The sequence below is a fragment of the Ambystoma mexicanum genome, chromosome 3p (genome assembly GCF_040938575.1).
Source record: "Ambystoma mexicanum isolate Mex_15411 chromosome 3p, UKY_AmexF1_1, whole genome shotgun sequence".
Classification (NCBI taxonomy): domain Eukaryota; kingdom Metazoa; phylum Chordata; class Amphibia; order Caudata; family Ambystomatidae; genus Ambystoma; species Ambystoma mexicanum.
The window spans coordinates 916,551,694-916,572,734 of NC_090925.1; the positions used below are offsets into that span (position 1 = coordinate 916,551,694).

General features: G+C 48.2%; 1 protein-coding gene across 3 annotated transcripts in view; it reads left to right on the forward strand.

Annotated features, from left to right (window-relative positions):
- ATP2A1 (ATPase sarcoplasmic/endoplasmic reticulum Ca2+ transporting 1) overlaps nucleotides 1-21,041 on the forward strand; it is a 48,185-nt gene that overhangs the window by 20,016 nt on the left and 7,128 nt on the right. For all 3 annotated transcript variants that reach the window (XM_069652184.1, XM_069652183.1, XM_069652185.1), the window contains exons 6-20: nucleotides 4,653-4,733; nucleotides 5,337-5,422; nucleotides 6,175-6,472; nucleotides 6,821-6,987; nucleotides 8,686-8,774; nucleotides 10,109-10,211; nucleotides 11,518-11,649; nucleotides 13,578-13,703; nucleotides 14,038-14,256; nucleotides 15,332-15,667; nucleotides 15,952-16,172; nucleotides 17,901-18,103; nucleotides 19,682-19,767; nucleotides 20,346-20,479; nucleotides 20,901-21,018. In XM_069652184.1, coding sequence (XP_069508285.1) covers nucleotides 4,653-4,733; nucleotides 5,337-5,422; nucleotides 6,175-6,472; nucleotides 6,821-6,987; nucleotides 8,686-8,774; nucleotides 10,109-10,211; nucleotides 11,518-11,649; nucleotides 13,578-13,703; nucleotides 14,038-14,256; nucleotides 15,332-15,667; nucleotides 15,952-16,172; nucleotides 17,901-18,103; nucleotides 19,682-19,767; nucleotides 20,346-20,479; nucleotides 20,901-21,018 — 2,399 coding nt within the window. The remainder of the gene's footprint in view (nucleotides 1-4,652; nucleotides 4,734-5,336; nucleotides 5,423-6,174; nucleotides 6,473-6,820; nucleotides 6,988-8,685; nucleotides 8,775-10,108; nucleotides 10,212-11,517; nucleotides 11,650-13,577; nucleotides 13,704-14,037; nucleotides 14,257-15,331; nucleotides 15,668-15,951; nucleotides 16,173-17,900; nucleotides 18,104-19,681; nucleotides 19,768-20,345; nucleotides 20,480-20,900; nucleotides 21,019-21,041) is intronic.

Below are 21,041 nucleotides of genomic sequence, written 5' to 3' on the forward strand. Positions count from 1 at the left end.
ACAATACAATCACGTATGGGGTGGGGGGGGGGGGGGTAATATGGTAGCCTAGATGCCAGATTGCAGCTCATATATTTATTTATTTATATTTAGACGTTTCTCCAGGACCGGGCGGCCATATTATCACACACACACACACACACACCCCACCCCCCCATCCCCACACACCCCCCCCGCACAGGGACATCTCACTTGAGGCAGCCTGGCCTAAAACCATGCACCAACCCTGACGGGGGGAGTGGGGGGAGTTGCACTATGTCCTACAGAGCACGTGAGCGTTTCAGGAGAGGGTCAAGGATGGAAGATGGACAGCTTATCTTGTCCAACTACTGAAAGCGGGGGGTCTCTGGTCTCTGGGCGGACGCCCATCAAGGGGCTTTCAGAAGCCAGGGAAGTCTTGGGGTGCAGCAAGGCCACAATGCTGCAAAGTTAGATCAAGTCCTGATTAGGTAGGAGCTTCGAAGATCAGTCTCAGGAGGGTAGCTCAGGGGCAACGTGCTCGCCTTATATTAGGGAGGCTGAGGGCAGCCAGCAAAGCAAGGGAAACGGCCCTGCAGGGTAAGAAACTACTGGTCCTATACCTGCTCGTTACCAGATCTGACAGAACGCCCACAGCTTTCAGGGTAAAGCTTTACAAGTTCATTAAGGTCCGTTTCTTCTTTGCAAAGTGGGATTTGTAGTCCTGCACGTACAACGGTAAAATGAAAACTACATGTACCACATTGCAAATAATGCAAGCAGGACTGGGTGTGTCCTGTGCCAGACATGGGAACACGTGAGAGAGAACAGCCCATGTATGGTGCATTCCCCCGGCGCCTGAGGGTCACCCCCTCTCTTGTTTTTCTGTACGCAGCTAATGATGGAAGTGTTGGGACTGGTGGCAGGGGGAGGGGGGGGTGCGAGGGATCAGAGGTGTCTGGGGCGAGCTGCCGCCCTCAGCGCAAGCTGTTTATATCCTGGAAGGAGGAAAGAGGAGCCTCTGGCATTTGAGCTTCATTCGAGCCCCGGCCCCCTCCCCCGTGGCTCCACTTGCTCGGCGACAGGTGCCTGCTGGCCTCTGGTTGCCAGGGATGCCAGGGACAGCACCCCCTCCACACACAGCCCCCTCCTCTGCGTCTCATGCCCCTCTCTTGCACCCACCCATCTCCTCCTCCGCTCTCCTTCTTCGCTCCCTACTCCTTTGCTCACAATCCTAACTACACCTGTCTCCCCCCAACTTTCTTTTCGCTCCACCGTTACCGAACATTGTCGCTTGCTCCATTTCCTTACTCAATTCGCCCCTTTCGTCTCGCCTCACTCACTTTGCATTTACCCTGATTCCCCTCGCTCCCTTCTCTTCCCCACTCACCGCATCTCTAACTGCCCCTGCCTCTCTGCCCCCTCCCCTCTTCCTTCCTCTCTCTACCCCTGTCTCTTCCCTCTTTTCCTCGCCCGATGTCACCCATCTACCCTTTTCTAAATCTCTTCCTCTCGCTCACTCCCCCGTTTTTCCAAGCACTTCCTTCCGCCTCGGGCTTTGCTGGGGGGTGAGCTGAATGCTGACCAACTAGTACCCTTAAGAGAAGCCAGGGGGCGAGCAGGGGAGAGTGCAAGCCACCCCCGCCAGGAAAGAAAAGCGAGACGGGCGCGCATGGGTATCGCTGCGCAAGGCGCCTTCGGACTCTCCTTGCCATGTAAGGTCACCTTACGGTGTTTTCGCGAGGGCGAAATCCGAGAACACTGGGTAATAAGGATACCTCCAGGAGGCCGAGCGAGAAAGGCGAGGGTGGGGGCCGGGTGCGGAGGAGCAGCTGTGCCCGCCCTGGGCTCCCGGGGACACTTAATGCTGGTATTAAAAGACACGCGTCCCAAAGCAGCAGGGTGACCGCACCGCCATGCCAGGCTGCGAGCTAAGGAGTAGGGTTACAGGGCCCGAAGAAGGCCAAGGTGCTGCCTCGCCACTTGCGAGGAAATGGCAAGGCCTACTCATTTCGCAGAACAACTGCACGCAATTGCCCAAGATCACAGGGTGCGCTTTAACACTGTTACTCTACACAGACGAGTGCAATCACTGAACGCAGAGGAGGCCAAGAAGGCCCAGTGCAACTCCAGAGTAGACAACAACAGCGCGCAGCTGTGCAGGATTCCCCAGTGATCACGTGGCAGCCCCTACAGGTGCAATAACTGTATTACTAATGGGGACCAGGGGGTCAGCTCTGCACACTGCTCTTCCAACCACAGAAGGGCAGAGATCTGACGACAAGACTCCCAATTATGTAGTATCTCACACTTCACATATACACCATGCACTCGAACATTGGGGGTCTGGGGGGGGGTGGTGGTGCACAGGACACCTAATTAAAAACACTTGAAAAAAAGACTCCGTGTGGCAGGAGATGTTGAGAAACAGTTCAGAGAAACAGACAGGGGGCGACATTTACCCCAATGGCTCTGGAGGGTCTTCCAAGGGGATCCAGTGTTCCAAGAAAGATGACTGGAGGAGGCAGGGAATCCCACAGGAACAGGTTTGCCAAAAAGAAGTCCAGATAGAGAAGTTTAACTCGTGCACATATAAGAACTTTATAGCCGCCTTGATCGACCAATTTATAGGTTCTTATCAGATTGGTCGAGGGAGTGGGGGGTTCTGGCACCTCTGGGGCTGTTTCCTGTTCAAGAGGCAGCTTCACTGAGGATACACGAGTGATGTCCCGACACAAGCAATCCCCCCACACCACCACAAGGCGAGGGTCCACCGCCTTCATGAACCCCAACCGATGCCATATCGGTTCCTAATGTACACCACGATGTCGATTCCCGGATCCGCGCTAAGAAACCTCTGGGTATTAAGCACGTTATAAATAACCTGTCATATTAATAAGCAGCAAACATATTCATTCCTTTCACAAGAATTGAATCATATCTGTATACAAATGGCAACATTTTTCACTAAGTTCAATTTCCCAGGAGATCCAGAGCAGTAAGAGCACTAAAAATGAGGGTTAAGGTTTTGGTCCAGTGAGGGGAAAATGTCTCTGTTTATACCAGTCCTTACTGGTATACACAGATGTGGACTGGCCTATCAAAACATTGGCACATTTTGGCAGAGTTTGACATGAAGAAGACAAAGTTGGAGATGGACTAAAACTGGAGTGCCAGACCCAAACAGTCCTGTTCCCATTGGAATCTTAAACACATCATTTTGACAGTAAAGGGCTCGTAGGAAGTGTTGGTGACGCAATGGGATCAAACCACTAATGTCAAAGTGAGAGATCAGGGTGTAAGCTTGAAGAAAAGGAAATGGGTTTGAGGGTGCTGTGGATTTCACAACAATTCTGTTAGTTAGATTTGATGATTATGCTGTAGGTCAGGGGTCCGCAACCTCTGGGGGTCCAAATGTTTTATACAGCAATTCCCATGATGCCTCGCCATTGACTATGCTGGCTATGGCTGATGGGAGTCGGAGTCCAAAACATCTGGAGCACCAAAGGTTGGAGACCCCTTGCTGTGAGTGGACATCAAGGTTGCCATTTTAATAATGATGATGCAGCTTTGAAGATGAATGTGCAGGTTTCGCAATGGTGAAGCAGCTGTGACATGTATGACCATTGCTGAGAACATCCTACAGGAAAAGACAGTGGTAACCATGTTACGATGAAGTCAGAATGTTTGGGGAGAATGTTGCAGGTGCTCTGAAAATGTTACTAGTCCGATGACAATGGTTGGCGTTGGAAGACACTGGTATGGGTTTGGCAACACCGGCCCAGATGAAACACTAATAGTTTTAGTGAGATTAAGATGTTCCAGCTGACTCAGCAATTCTCTATGCTGATACTCGCTGCACTATCCCGCTCAAGATCACGTTTGCAAAGGAAAGTCTTTGCATCCCCTAAAATACGTGATTGGGGGCCTCCTCGACGGTGCCGCTGCTGAAGCCCGAGATTCCAATCTTGAATGACACTCAACAACGGTGAATAGATGTTTTGCAGAGGGTTTTTACCATGTGAAAAGGCCATATTTGGGAGGATTGTACTATCTACTGTGTGCCATTTCCTCGCTTCACCAAGCCAGAAGACGGGGTGACGGGCTGTACTGGAGCTCAAGACCACACTTGGTTGGATGGATGGATGTTATATGAGTGTTGCTATCCTTTGCTAATCCACAGGCATGGAGAGGCCCAGCACAAACCCTGAAAGTCTTCTAGATGCTTTGGTTTCCAAACAGTGTTTTCCGACAGTACCCTGCAAATGGCTAGGCTGCCACAGCTGTGCATGGTGGGGAAGCAAAACTCACTATCATAGACTAGAGGAGGTGGCGCGGCAAAGCTTCCCAGGCCTTGCCCGTCTCTTCATGTATCACTCCAACTCTCACCCCATGTTTTTCTCTCAAACCCATGATCTCTCGCTCCACTGTGTGTTTGAGTGTGTAGCATTGTTTCTTTCCCCCTGACTTGATCCCTATGTCTTCCCGAAGCCCTATCTGTTTTATTTGCACACTGGTTACTGTCTGTCTCACTCATTTGAGCTCGTTCACTCTCTACCACTCCCAGTATTACCCTGTATCCTTGCTCCTTTTCACCAAACTTCCTGTCTCTTCCTTGTCTGTCCCTTGCTCATATCCGGATCTCTCTCTCTCTCTCTCTCTCTCTCTCTCTCTCTCTCTCTCTCTCTCAATAGTTGGTGACAAGGTCCCTGCTGACATCCGTCTCATCACCATTAAATCCACCACCCTGCGCATTGACCAGTCCATCTTGACAGGTAAGTGATCGTTACCGGCAAGTACGTTCACACAAAAAGAGGAACACAAACGTCAAAACAGCTTGCAGGGGTGTGAGAAGGTGGGGGGGGGGGAGTTCCACGAATGAACAATAACTCTGAAAAACTGGAAACGATTAGGCAAATTCACATCAGAAATACTGTCCAGTCATGGAAATCCTATGCTTACCCTACAAATACAACTCTGCTATATTTTTTCACTGCTATATTTTCCTGAAAACGAACATCGCTCTACCTTCCAAATCTCTCTGAATTCACCAGCCAGACCTATTTTCACCTCTATGTTGTACCTGTGATATAAATCTATCCCCCAGCCCAAAAACTGCACTCCATATCAGAGTATTTCACCTGTTTTTATTAAAATACAACTCTGAAATGCATTTGCTGGGTGTTAGACAAGATAATATAGAAAGGTTTCACTATATACCACAACATGTATGGTTTGTAAGCTGCACACATATGACAAGGCTTCAACCTGTGTTGATTACCCCAAATGCCTGTGTTTTGCAGTTGATCCAGTAATGTGGGCTCCCCCTTGCCTCTTGCTCTTAAATTCTCACACCCCCATACTTTGCTTTTCTTCAGGTGAGTCCGTCTCTGTCATCAAGCACACAGAAGCTGTCCCTGATGTCCGGGCTGTCAATCAGGACAAGAAAAACATGCTTTTCTCCGTAAGTACTGGCTTGCCGGGAATCCCCCGCTACTCTCTCCAGTGGCCCTCAAGTGTAACGAGTCTCAGGGAGGATCTTGAGACCAGAAAGACGCCTGCGTAAAGAATGCTCTTGCTTACCGAGTGCAACCCTCGAGCTTGCTTAGTATTTTCACTGTCCTCCTGATGTCATTAGAACATCAACACATCCATGGTTTCTGTTGTCCTCCATTAAAGAGAGCAACAATTGAACAATCACCAGCATTTGCACACTCTCTTTCACAGGACTTTTATTTATTTATTTAGCATTTGTAGCGCGCCAAACCCGTAGGTAACTGGGCGCTGGAAAGCAGGCAATAAGCATTACAGGGTTACCACAAGAAACAATGGAAAACAGTGGTTTGGCATGAATCATAATAAGAATATTTACAGACATAAGATATTTACACATAGAGTATTCCCGTTGGTACATACTCTGTAGTATTTACATGTGCAACCTTATTGACATAGGTAATTTACAAATGACGTAGAGCCGATGCATTCGCAGAAGCATGTTGTATAAGGAAGAAACTGTAAGCATTAAGGCACAGAGGCTACACATTACTGCCAGAAGATCACCCACACCACCGTAGAGGTTTTGTCACCAGCACTGTCACGTCCACCGCAAATAATGCGTGCATGTTTTGTGATGTAAAATTTGCAGGTCATTTGTGTTTTCTCAAGTAGCACAGGTGGTGCTCATTGGACTTAACAGATGGCTAATTCTCCCCTTAGGGCACCAATGTGGGTGCTGGCAAAGCCATTGGCGTTGTCATTGCCACTGGGGTTGGAACTGAGATCGGAAAAATCCGTGACCAGATGGCTGCCACAGAGCAGGAGAAGACCCCACTGCAGCAGAAGCTGGATGAGTTTGGCGAGCAGCTGTCCAAGGTCATCTCCCTCATCTGTGTGGCTGTCTGGATGATCAACATTGGCCACTTCAACGACCCCATCCATGGCGGCTCATGGTTCCGTGGAGCTGTCTACTACTTCAAGATCGCCGTCGCCCTGGCTGTGGCTGCCATTCCCGAAGGTAAGCCCAGCCCTTCTAAGAGGGTCTTGGTTGTCCTAGCGCGTGTTTTGTATGTGTACCCAAACGCCCCTCTGAACAAAATGGAAGACATGGTATCGTGTAAATAAGAGAATGGCCATCAGACATGCCCTCATCTCCATTAAATACTGGCTCTACTGTTGAGTTGTTGGATTTGGCAAGGAATACACTTTGCAACCCTCTTTGACAGACAGAAAGTTGTAGACCGGCAAGATAGCAATTATGCTAAGATGAATTCAAGACGTGAAGCCGAATGTATATCGTCTTAATGGGAAGCTGGATTCTCCTGAGAAACTCTCATGTAACTGGTTTGGCCTCTTTCCCTTGTAGGTCTGCCCGCCGTCATCACCACATGCTTGGCTCTCGGAACCCGTCGTATGGCAAAGAAGAACGCCATCGTGAGGAGTCTTCCCTCTGTGGAGACCCTGGGTTGCACCTCCGTCATCTGCTCTGACAAGACCGGCACCCTGACCACCAACCAGATGTCCGTCTGCAGGGTAAGATAGACAAAGTGTCCAGTGATCTCTCTGCACCTCTAACCGCAGCCTGTGCATACGCGCACACCTTCCCTAGAGCAGCGCCTAGCACACCTGGGGTGGAGGGGCAATGACTTGGGGCTCTCTGCACACATGTCCCTGTCCTAGTGCACCCATGTTCTGAACTGAAAATTCATTGTCCACCCCAGACCCTCTGCACACGCTTCCTTGCTCTCTGTCACCACCATTTTGACTTCAAACTCCAAAAGCAGCATTTGGCCCAGGCTCTCTGCAGATCCATCAACACCCCACTGCACACCTGTGCAGAGCTACCTGCTGCCAAACGCAGCATCTACTGCCGGTTCTCCCTGGAACCCTCAGTGTCCCATGCTGACAAAACACCACACTGTTAGCAATGTGCACACACTCTCTGCAAACCTCTCCTCGCCCCCATCTTATCTCTTTTCTGAAACAGCATCTCAAGATCACTGTCTGCTTGCGGTTCTCTCCAGACGCCCCCGCTTTACACTTTATTCCATCCTTAACTGACAACCCACAAACCAATGCCTCCTACCAAGGTCCAATGGCTTTTCAATTTTCACTTAAGGGCTGCGCATCAGGTATCAGTTGTCTGCCCAGGTGCTATTCGACTATTACAGCCTTGTTGACCAACTGGTATTTTCCTAATATCCCACAACTGACAGCTGATATTGAAGGGAAATGGAGATAGTACTGAACTACTAAGTCCCTAGATCTACACTGGCCCCAAACACATGGCCATCCGGCAACCGCAGATTACCCTATTGATGTTGAACTAATATGGTGTGTGTACCTGACAGTCATCCAGTGCTGGAAATGGAAAAGATTTACGGTCGGACCGCACCAGTGACGTGGGGGTGATTACTCTTTCAGAAGATGATTTAAGAACACATGGAAAATAAGCCAATACTGACACGTTTACTATATTATTGCTAGCAAAGTATAAAAGGTGCGCACCTTTTAAAGCTAGAAGGCTGTACTTAAATATGTTCAGCAGAGCACAATCCCCACAAGCGGTTTTACAGGTTTCCTGACCAGTTGTTGAAGTGGTCCTGTGGGTAAATGTCTTGATCTGGTACTAATGATGCGAGTTCAAATCCTGGCTTCAGCAACATTTAGAACACTTCAAAACCACAAAAGCAATTGTAGGTGCAAATTGATTTCCTGGATCTGAGATCTGGGGAGCCATGTTTTGCCAGATCCCGGAGCTGGGAACGTAGACCCAATGACCAGCATTGCAATTATCTGATTGATCCTATATGGGAATCCAAATTTCACTTCTTACCCTGCTTGCCATGATACAGAAAACCATTCTAATTTACATAGGGTAACCCAACAAAGGTTTGGGGTCTGCATAATTCCCACACATACTACCGCTCGCTCATTGACAGCTGGTACCCCAAAGAGAATACACTGCGGGACTGATATGTATCCCCAATCCACCCTGATGTGCCTTCATGTACAACCAGCCTCCCAAAGACACAGCTTGGGAAGTTGGTTTTGACATCTCCCCATATCTCACTGCGTGTTCATATGGCACCCCAAAAGCAGATCAGTCTGCAGCCCATCATACTGTGGCCACGTCTACAGATGCCCCCCCCCCCCCACAGAGACCCTTTCGGGCTTTGGGAGTCCGCCCCTTTGGTGCACATTCTAATCCATGGTGTCTCCTGTCCACAGATGTTCGTTCTCGATAAGGTCGATGGAGATGTTTGCACCTTGAACGAATTCAGCATCACTGGCTCCACCTACGCCCCCGAGGGAGAGGTGTAAGTACCGCCATCTTGGAGAACCTTCTGCCCTCTTCTTTCTGACACTGTTCTTTTGTAACCATGCATTTCACCCCCATTGATTTACTTTTCCTGACCCTTCTGTGAACTTCTCTGCCTCTTCTTTCGCTGTGCTGTTTCTGTTTTTTCTTATGTCCAATTTATTAATTATCTCCCACAACTTCTCAGTGTTTTTCTAACCCTGTTTTTTGTGCTTTTCTTTTTTGTTACTCGTGTTTTCTTTGTGTTACAATGTCTTGTTTCAACTGGTTCTATTTCTAATACCCATGTAATCCCTCTCTCCATTCTACATTGCTTCTCCCCGTGTGCCTAATTGCTGTCTCTCTTTACTTCTCTGCCCATTGGGCATTCTTTTCCTTCATGATTTATTTTTCGTTCTTTTGACTTGTGTTTTTACGTCATTCGTGAGCACTTTGGCCCCTGTTTTGATATCCAGTGCTTTTCCCTCTCTTGTTGGTCTTTCTTTTTTCTCACTGTTCCTCTGTGTTATTCTCTTTATGCTGAGAGCGCTTCTCTCACTTTTCTTTCCTGTTCTGAGTACCTTTTAGTTTTGGCTATTTGGTGGCGCTGAAAGTGCTACCTTTAAAGCCGAAATGATTGTCATTAAAATAAGAGCTTTAACATAAGAGCTTGAAATAGGGGCTTTGAAGGAGGGTGTGTAATGCTTTTCAATGCAGATGACATATGAGGATGGATTTATGTAGTTTGGCTATGTGTCCCACCCATTTAACGCCATGATATTTAGCCACAGCCGGCTTTGATTTTGTTTTTCTAACATTGTAAATATTTGCCGGTGGTGGCTTGTAATGTTGTCCAGCCGCCGCCGGCACATATTAGCAACGTTAGTCATACGAGGTCCTTGCTGGCGGCGGCTTGGTTTGTTTAATGTTTAAGCCACTGCGGCACTGAATTTGTTGCACAAACGTTACAAATATATGCCGGCGGCGGGGTGCACACAGCGCACGCTTACCAGAGGCTGGTGCTGTACTCTGCCACCATTCCATCTGTACAAGGGTCCTTTTCTCTGAATCTCAGTGCTTTTCTTCGTGTTTCTCTGTGCATCTCTTGAATCCTCCCAGATCTCTTCTCCCAGTTCAGCAAGAGTACTGACACTTTCTTTTCTTCACTGTATCTTTCTCAGTGCATCGTCCTCTGTTTCCTAACTCGTCCCCTGTGTGGCTTTCTCGCTGCTTTCACTGATTGCTCAAGTATACTATGCTTTTTCTTCTGCAGTGCTCTGTCTGTCCATCAATGCTCACCTCTTTCTTCCTCCTTCTGCTTCTCTTCCTCCCATATCTCCTTTTCTCTCTTAGTCTGAAGAATGATAAACAAGTGAACAGCGGTCAGTATGATGGCTTAGTTGAATTGGCCACCATTTGTGCTTTGTGCAACGATTCCTCCCTGGATTTCAATGAGGTAAACAGACAAGCTGTGCACCCCCTTCCACCCCTCTTCCTTTAATCTACCCCCAAAGACATGCATGGGCTGTGATGGGGGGCATGGTATAAGAATATCAGCTGTGTGGCATTCTGCCACACAGGTTTCAATGACAGACCATCACTATATGTGTGTGTGGTATCAGACCATGGAGAGTTATCAACCATGGTAGGTTATCAATGTGTGTGATAGAAGGAGAAAAGTGATATAACATTATAATATCATACCGGCACAAAGGGTATGATATCAGTCAGAGAAATTGATATGGATCCTTTCCCGAAGTTATGCATACATCAAAGGCAGAGAAAGTTATGTTATTAAATCGCAGCGTGATATGAGCTATGCACCTTTTAAGTGATAATGGACAGTAAGTTGATATAAAGAATAGTGTGTTGTTCGACAGGTATCCATATAAAACTTCGGGGGAAAAATACGGCATTGTAAAAAAAAAGAAAAACTATTCCAACAATGTCGATCAAGTGTAGCGGGGGTTTTGGGGGTGTCCCCCATCCCCCTTGATTGACAATATATCACTTAGGGGGTGTCCCCTGCTTCCCTTAAAACGAAAGCGGGGGACAAGCAAAGTAAAAAAAAAAAAAGGAAAGGACCCTGCAGCGATGGATCCCATCTAAGTGCGTGAAGGGAACCTGCATCGCAGAGCGATGGCAGAGGTGGCAGCACTCTTCCCTGTGTGCGGCCGGAAGGTAAATAAGGTGGTTGGTGGGAGCAGGTTGCAAGAAATGTCCCGGGGGACAAAACCGAAAGTTATGCTCGCAGGAAGGGACAGGCTGCAGGGAGAGCAACCCAGAGGGCAAGGCGAGGGAAGAGAAAGCAGGAGGCAAGCGGTGCACAAAGGCGGAGGGTGAAGAGGTGAGACCCCCTTCAAAGGGACAGCACAGATGAGTGGTGGGCAAGCAAGGGGTGGCTCTTTTGCAGCACAACCTTGCAGCATGGAGAGGATTGAGCTCACAGTGTAATACTAGAGAAGTGCTCCATATGTGATACCAGACCATATAATCTATATAATGCATGGTGCGAGTTCGGACAGAAACTACATGCGTGATATCGGCCTCGGACGTGATATAAATGTCGGGGTTAAGAGCAAGGTTAGAACAAATGGTTCACTAAAATTGCGATAAGAGGGTTTGAATGAATGATTGTCAATGAAATGAGGATTTGAATGTAAGATTGAGCTCGGGAGGTGATATAGCGCCGGGTCAACGAGTGGCCAATGCATGAAGTCTCCTGTCGCTGCTCATCTCTTGATGGCCCCTTTTCTTCATAGGGTAAGGGCGTTTACGAGAAGGTTGGAGAAGCCACAGAGACTGCCCTAACCACCCTGGTGGAGAAGATGAACGTGTTCAACACTGACGTCCGCAGCCTATCCAAAGTAGAGCGTGCCAACGCCTGTAACTCGGTAAGTACCTGAGCCAGATCAGAGGTCCTTCTCACCTATCTGCAGCCGGGTAACTGTTCCTCCCAAGCCACATCATGCCCCCTTACAACTACACCGGTGTGAGCGCCACTCTGCACCAAAGAGATATTGCCACTAAACCATGAGATGTCCATAAACTTGGTAAGGGCAACTCCCCTGACGGAGGGCACCCGCTCAGACACGAACATCAATGAGAGCCTTTCCTAGAAAAGAGGATGTCCCCACACACTCGCATCGCGCCGAGTCGCTTTACCAGGCCAGAGGATGTCCCCCATGCATCAGTAACCTTACAGGTGCCATTCCCTGGTCAGAGGACATCCACACACATCTCAAACTCGGGATGCGTTCCTCACAGGCAAAAGGATGTCCACAACAATGGACGCTTCCCTGCTCTATCCACATGCAGTGTAGGCTGCATAGTGGGCTGGCCTCTGGTAGTACTCTGGCAGTAATGTATTGATGATGGGGGGGAGGGGCTCCTGGTAACTATCCTTGGAGTCATGGCCTCTGGTAGTATTCTGGCAGTAATGTATTGATGATGGGGTGGGGGGGCTCCTGGTAACTATCCTTGGAGTCATGGCCTCTGGTAGTACTCTGGCAGTAATGTATTGATGATGGGGGGGGCTCCTGGTAACCATCCTTGGAGGCATGGCCTCTGGTAGTACTCTGGCAGTAATGTATTGATGATGGGGGGGGCTCCTGGTAACTATCCTTGGAGTCATGGCCTCTGGTAGTACTCTGGCAGTAATGTATTGATGATGGGGGGGGGGGCTCCTGGTAACTATCCTTGGAGTCATAGCCTCTGGTAGTACTCTGGCAGTAATGTATTGATGATGGGGGGAGGGGCTCCTGGTAACTATCCTTGGAGTCATGGCCTCTGGTAGTATTCTGGCAATAATGTATTGATAATGGGGGGGGGGGGGGCTCCTGGTAACTATCCTTGGAGTCATGGCCTCTGGTAGTATTCTGGCAGTAATGTATTGATGATGGGGGGCTCCTGGTAACTATCCTTGGAGTCATGGCCTCTGGTAGTATTCTGGCAGTAATGTATTGATGATGGGGGGCTCCTGGTAACTATCCTTGGAGTCATGGCCTCTGGTAGTACTCTGGCAGTAATGTATTGATGATGGGGGGGGGGGCTCCTGGTAACTATCCTTGGAGTCATGGCCTCTGGTAGTACTCTGGCAGTAATGTATTGATGATGGGGGGGGCTCCTGGTAACTATCCTTGGAGTCATGGCCTTTGGTAGTATTCTGGCAGTAATGTATTGATGATGGGGGGCTCCTGGTAACTATCCTTGGAGTCATGGCCTCTGGTAGTATTCTGGCAGTAATGTATTGATGATGGGGGGCTCCTGGTAACTATCCTTGGAGTCATGGCTTCTGGTAGTACTCTGGCAGTAATGTATTGATGATGGGGGGGGCTCCTGGTAACTATCCATGGAGTCATGGCCTCTGGTAGTACTCTGGCAGTAATGTATTGATGATGGGGGGGGGCTCCTGGTAACTATCCTTGGAGTCATGGCCTCTGGTAGTATTCTGGCAGTAATGTATTGATGATGGGGGGGCTCCTGGTAACTATCCTTGGAGTCATGGCCTCTGGTAGTATTCTGGCAGTAATGTATTGATGATGGGGGGCTCCTGGTAACTATCCTTGGAGTCATGGCCTCTGGTAGTATTCTGGCAGTAATGTATTGATGATGGGGGTCTCCTGGTAACTATCCTTGGAGTCAGTGTTGATGTTGATCCCGGAGGTGCCACATCTACTACTGTGGCTTGGCTTGAGTAGTGCCCTTGCAGTGATGCTATGAATGCATGATGGATGACCTGTGGTGTTGTCTGGCTCCCTTTGAGGGTAAGGAATGTGGTCCCTCTAGTATATAACCCTTCATCCTCTATCTCCTCCCACAGGTGATCAAACAGCTCATGAAGAAAGAGTTCACCCTGGAATTCTCCCGTGACAGGAAATCCATGTCTGTCTACTGCACACCTGCCAAGGCCTCCAGAGCTGCTGTCGGAAACAAGATGTTTATCAAGGTGGGTGCGGGTATTTCCCAGGGTGGGGTGGTGGCCTCGATATCAGAAAGCGACCGTGGTCTTTTAAGGGGATGCCGCTGGATGCTGTGTTACTATGGTTGCATTTTGGGACTAATCTTTCCATGCATAAGTGATGAGGCACGTGCACTCACATGCCTCTCTATGTTATTGAGTGTGTGTGTGCACATGAATCCACCTTCATGGGTGTTGATGCGAAGCTCTGTCCCGGCACATGTCTTACTGTGTTAGTAGGGGTAAGACCCGCGTGTCTTTCTGCAACTGAGCACAGCGCTACACATATGCCCATCTCTCAAATTCTTTCTATTTCTTCCAGGGTGCACCCGAGGGTGTCATTGACCGTTGTAACTACGTCCGCGTTGGAACCACCCGTGTTCCCTTGACCTCTGCCGTCAAGGACAAAATCATGACCGTCATCAAGGAGTGGGGCACAGGCAGAGACACCTTGAGATGCCTGGCCTTGGCCACCCGCGACACCCCTCCCAAGAGAGAGGAAATGGTCCTGGAAGACTCCACCAAGTTTATCAACTATGAGGTAATTTGGCGACATTGCATACAAATATGATGGCGCTTTTTTTCGTTGTCACCTGCATAATTGCTCCTTTCAGACCAATGTAGGTTTTATTACTGCCCAAAAGATTTTAGTCCCTGACCACAACCAACTTTTTTTTCCAAGTTATTTTTTTCACAAAAAGCTGACGAGGAGCAATCCCATTGCACAGTCACAATATGGTTGCAGTTGCCTGGGCTGCACACCGGTCTAGAACAGAAGCTGATTGTTAACTGAGTAACAACCATGAGAAAGAAAGGTACACATTCAGGAACATCTAAGGGGCTTGGCCCCTTAAAACAAGGGACAGTGCAAGACAAGAATGTTGGAGTCAGTTCAAACACCAAGGAATCCTGAACTACGATATTATTGCAAAAGACAAGGGGGGTCCTGGGAGACCCTCTGTTGGACATTAGCCCCGGTTACGAGAGCCTTACCCTGATTCTTTAGCTCACTATCGTTCACAGAGGAGAAATATCCAAAACATATCAGTCTTTGTCCTGCCCTTGGGCAGTCCAGCACCCGTGTTCCGGTCTGGTTGGACCTCATTAGTAGGGTGGAGCTGTGCCTCTCTAAGAATAGTGAGCAAGGGGTTCACATCTGGATTCCCCTAGTAACTTAGGGTGAGACTCAAATTTACTTAAATTATGCAAAAAACAAGGGGGGTCCTGGGAGTCCTTCTGCCGGATATTATTGGCCAGATTATTTGTAGAGCTTTGTGACCTTGTAGCATACCATAACATAAGAGGTAATTTGTAGAGCGCTCATCCACCCATACAGCGATATCTTGGTGCTGTAAAACAGACACAAGGAGCTTATAATTGCCCAATTCAATGATACTCATTTTGTCAACCTCAGAAGTGTGAAGATCTGACTGGACTTGCTGGGATTGGATCCTGTGGGTGGGCATGAGGTCAAATATCTATCCCTGTAGTGGCTGCATCAATCTACGTAGCCACAGACCCGTCGTATGTATCCAGAGGGGATGCTGCTAATAATGGCCTAGCTGTTGTTTCTGCACTAACACAAAACCTATTCTCTGTCTCTTTGCTCCCACCAGACTGATTTGACCTTCGTTGGTGTTGTGGGCATGTTGGACCCTCCCCGTAAGGAAGTCACAGGCTCCATCCAGCTCTGCAGAGATGCCGGCATCCGTGTCATCATGATCACTGGAGACAACAAGGGCACTGCCATTGCCATCTGCAGGCGTATTGGCATCTTTTCAGAAGACGAGGAAGTGTCCAACCGTGCTTACACCGGTCGGGAGTTTGATGACCTGCCACCAGCTGAGCAGCGCGAAGCCTGCAAACGTGCCTCCTGCTTTGCCCGTGTGGAACCCGCCCACAAGTCTAAGATTGTGGAGTTCTTGCAATCCTACGATGAAATTACAGCTATGGTGAGTCCGATGTTGAAGATATCTGGAGATAACGCGGGGCATGCAATCATGTATTGTTTTTAAGAGATGATATTTGGGGAGGGATCAGGTGCTCCCATCATATATTTTGTCTTGTCCAATATCATGTCGCTATCAGTTCTTGTGCTAGTAATCAACCAGGGCCACACTGAAGACAGGCAGAATGATAAACCCACATCAGATCCTTTTTGTCAATGTTCAACGGAAGGCTCTGATTGGGTGAAAAGTGACATGTCTTATATCTCCGCCTTTTCCCTCTGCTTCAGACTGGTGATGGTGTGAATGATGCTCCAGCCTTGAAGAAGGCCGAGATTGGTATTGCCATGGGCTCCGGAACTGCTGTCGCCAAATCCGCCTCCGAGATGGTGCTGGCTGACGATAACTTCTCCTCCATTGTGTCTGCTGTAGAGGAGGGTCGCGCTATCTACAACAACATGAAGCAGTTCATCCGTTACCTGATCTCCTCCAACGTCGGTGAGGTCGTCTGGTGAGTGGCGCTCTCCCTGATCACTGTTTCTCCTGCCCTCTGTGCCTCTTCTACAGAGCGCTTTACTTCTCTGCGCAAGCGCTCCATTGCCCACTCCTCTTTCCTGGGTTAGACTGATAGTGTGTGCTTTCATTAAATCAATTAAATTCAATTAAAACACATGTGTTTTTCTACTTGCCGTTTTCCAAAATATATATATGTATTGTGAGATATTAAAAATAACTACTTTACTTTTTGATATAATCAAAATTGGCTATACATTAAGTTACATTACCAACTAGCAGTTTTCTCTAGTTAAATATTATGTTACAAAGTGTTTATACCGCTCCGGATCACCGCAGTAGTGCTCTTAGATCACCTGGGCATGTCTGAAAGGGGACGAGCTGTGCCCCCAGCAGGGCAGGCATTTCCAGATCCTAGTCTACAAAGAAGGGGACCAGGGGAAGGGGTAGAGGGGAACATGGTAGCAAATAAAGGAGGAATACGGTCATACAAACTAAGGTGGTAAAGAAAAGAGGGGCAGTGATCATGGAATATTGAATGTGTGAAACTATAATTTGCAGGGAAAGGGAACACAGTGTGCAAATTGAGGAGTTCATTCCACGGACCCTGTGGTTTCTGAGACTTTGCTTAAATGCAGTTTAATTTTAGCTGGTTTACATTATATTGTATGTCTGCGTGATGGATTCAAAATGTGCTCAAACTACCCCTTGAACCATGGAGGCTAATGTTGTTTGGGAAGGTATTTAATGGTTCTGACAAACCAAATACCAGCACAGTAGTATAGGGACTGCCAAGTCGGAGTGGCAAGAGCTGCCTTGTCCGGAATGGAGAGCTGCTTTGGGCCAACCTGGTCAACTGATGGTCTGCCCGCCAACACTCTTGGCTCCAACCCCTCCAGATTTGGACATCATGGACAGCCCCCCCAACCGCCCACAGTACAAGGAACCCTGCATTAGTGGATGGGAATATAGACATGGGCGAAGGCAGGCGAAGGGAGGAGGTCCAAATTAAAGGAAGCCAGGCAAGGCTTAGCACTCTAGTAGTAGGGTAGTCTCTGTGAAATCAAACTGTGTGGGTCTTGGAGTGGCTGGCCTGAGACACTTTAAGCTGAATAGGGAATGCCTCGCAGATGGGTACATACGTATTATTATAGTGCTCCTAACAGTGCCAGGCCTTGTCGAGAGAGTGGCGTATTGTGCCCCCTCCAAGGGCATCCGGACTGTGTTCTTCAATAAAGCAGAAAAGGGCAGAAGTGCCGGAAAAGGACAGAGAGGGCAAAAGGTTTACCACACAATAAATGTGTGTACAGGAAAGAAAGGAAACGACGGGTAGGGATGGAATGTGTGATAGGTTACATGTCTGTAGTGTACATCGATCACATCGTGCCAGTGATCAGAAATGGGCAAATGATGAATGCACCTGAGCACGCCTGCATATGCATGTGCGCATCGTTTAGTGCTTACAGGGAAATACTAAAATGAGTATGTGGTTGTGTGGAGGTTTTGGAGAGTGTGAGCTTTATCATTCGTGCGGTGTTATTATGACCTGCCAGACACTCGATGAACACTCAGATGACAGTCAGGAGTGAACGAGCCGAGAGCGAGTGTATGCCACAATACGCCCCACTCTCATCCTTCTGACCTGCGCTCTCTGCTTCTGCACTTGACCTGCTTCTCATGTCCAGCTTCGTTTCCTTACCTGTCTACACTCTGTCTTTCTTCCTAGTATCTTCTTGACTGCTGCCCTGGGTCTGCCAGAAGCCCTCATCCCCGTCCAGCTGCTTTGGGTCAACCTGGTGACTGATGGTCTGCCAGCCACTGCTCTGGGTTTCAACCCCCCAGATTTGGACATCATGGACAGGCCACCCCGCAGTCCCAAGGAGCCCCTCATTAGCGGATGGTTGTTCTTCCGTTACTTGGCCATCGGAGGTAAGACGAGGCAGAATTGCCTCCATCAAGTGACTTCACAGAACGTACTCCTCCAGCAGATTGGCCTTTGTTTCGTATTCAACATGTGCCCCATTCCCTATGAACCCAGACATGCTCCTGTAGCTCTCCCCCTTCCTTTATAACTAATTCCTAGGTTTTAGACCGGCCTAGCGGGTTTCATCTCTTCATGTCCTTTGCTTGATATGTAGACGATATTATTTAAGTGCTTTCCTATGCATACATTTGCAGAACCTCACCGCCTGATCAAGGCTGATCACTGCATTAATGCACTACCACTCATGCCTATCTTCCCTAAATTATGTTAGCGTGCTGCTCCCATTCCCTACCTCACCTTTATTATCCACCTGCCTCCCTACTTCCTTCCCTTCTTTTGCAACCTTAGATCTCAATGGATCTTTCCGCCTCCTCTATCTGTTTTTCCTGGTCTTAGACCCCAATTGAAGGAACGTACATGTGCATAACGACATTTCTGTATGTGTAATAGAACCACTGGTGAAGGCTGTTCGCCCATTCACTTGCATACCCGCCTGGTCTGTCTTTTCCCCTGCATTCTACCTTATGCTCCTCATCCCATCCTTGCAAAAACGGTGACCTTGGATGTCGGTGATCTTGGCGCCAGTCAGCTCCACTCTCCCCTCCAAACATAGCCACCAACACTTCTCGCGCTTCCCCAATAAGTCTGCAACCTTTGCTACATGCTCTTCTCAGTCATCCCCTTGCATCAGCGTTGTTGTGCTAATCAAGAGGTCATCACGTTTGTATTGAATTGATACTTTTGTGTCACTTTATTTTCCGTATGATTCTTTCCCATCCAATTTACAGCACTCTGACAACCACAAGGGCCTTAGACTTTATAAAACTATATGAACACAATACATGTCCCGTGTGTCTTTAAGGGGTGACAAGGGGTGAGTCTGCCCTTACATGCATGTGAACTTTTAGTCTATACCCGCATGAGAATTCTTCTGACCAAACACCTTCTGTCCACAAAGGCCCGAGTGGGCGGTCGAGCCTTCTCATAGGCTGCCAGCAAACTGTGGAATGGGCTCCCAGAGGCCCTGAGAGGCCCAGTGAGCCACTTACAGTTTAGACGGGCCTTGAAGACTTTCTTGTTCTAGAGCCATGCTAATGGGTTGGAGCCTGACTTTTCCCCACGCCAAGATGCCCTCGGGCAAAAGTGCGCGTTACAAATTCGGTTAACATAACATAACACAAAGGACAACACACATACAAGACAGCATCCAAAAGCCCTTTTTCATAAATAGCCCTTTTATGTTATGCGTCCCACCCATGATCACACCTGTTGTAGCTTTAATGTCACAGGAACATGCTCACATGTCACTATCCCTTAAGGGAAGGGTGACCTGTGGTGGTTTCTTCTTCTTGGCTGTGCACGTGCCCCCAGTGCTTAATTCCAAAGTCAAATTAGCACAAACCTAGTGCCTCATTTATTTTTATCATCTGGGGGTTGGGCCCCACTGGACCACACAGAAAATGTTCACTCCAATAACTGAATGTCCAGAGCAACATTTCTCTGCCTTTATCCCCCTCCCCCAGGATATGTCGGTGCTGCTACAGTTGGTGCTGCTGCCTGGTGGTTCATGTACTCTGAAGACGGACCGGAAGTCACCTTCTACCAGCTGGTAAATCCTTCTGCCTGATGTGACGTGTGCAGCCCCCCCTAGCGTGTTTCGCATGATCTCATAGTAAGGTTTGCTTCAGAAAGCAGACAAGGAGGCAAGCATGCTGGGGCGGACACAGGGTGAAACAACTGATCCCTAGCACAGGCCAGTGAGGTAGTTCAATAAGTAAACTCCCCAGCTGCAGAGACTTTTACAGTAGTGACATGTGTTATTCAAATCATGGCTGCCTGAGCCCTCTGTCTGTTATAATATGAGGACCACACGTAATGTAAAGTCCAACTGTTTTGCAGAAAGTTATCTCTAAAATCTCTGAAAGTAGTCTAACAAATGTTAACTTGCTGCGTAGTCATTCAATATTATTCTGCAAAGCAATACGCCTTTTCAAAGATCACCTAGTAGCCAGAACAGTTCACATAAAAGCAGGTAATCTTGTAGCATCTATCAATTTGGCGGTAGGCTGCGGTGGCTGTTGTTGGATGTCTGATGCGGTTTGAGGTATGCCCATTTGCAGCCAAATATTCCAGGAAGCTGTATGGCCATATATGATGTTGTGACTCCATTTTGTCTTCTCCCTCCAGTCCCATTTCATGCAGTGTACCGAGGATAACGCTGAATTTGAAGGTCTCGAATGCGAGATCTTTGAATCCCCCATTCCAATGACTATGGCTCTGTCTGTGCTGGTCACCATCGAGATGTGCAACGCTCTGAACAGGTAAAGGCGTCTCCTCTTTTGTTGCACTTCCTTTTCCTATCTACAAGACTGCTCCTTTTTTTATTTCGTTTTGAATCTTAAGAATTGGGTTATTGGCGCAAATGTGTTAGCAATAGACCTCGCTTCCTTACTCTTATTGATTGCAAATACTTCCCTTCTTTTGATGGATACCCAAGGGGTTTCTCCCTATCCCACCTGTCTAAAACTGTGTGGAATTTCAGTGTCTCGCGCTTGTATTTCTTTGAACGGGGCTGTGCACCTCCTCTTATCTGTAAAGACCCTGTGAGTATTGCAGGGTTGCAGTTTAAGGGTAGCTTAAATCTCCCAAGATAAGGTTAGTGCTTTGGAGGACAGGTTTTTTCCACTCCAAATGGGATTTGCTCTCTATTTCACTTCCTTCCTTTTTTTCCCATCTGAACAGCTTGTCTGAGAACCAGTCTCTGATTAGGATGCCACCATGGGTCAACATCTGGCTGCTGGGCTCCATCTGCCTCTCCATGTCCCTCCATTTCCTGATCCTCTATGTCGACCCTCTGCCTGTAAGTATTCACTTGACAACCTA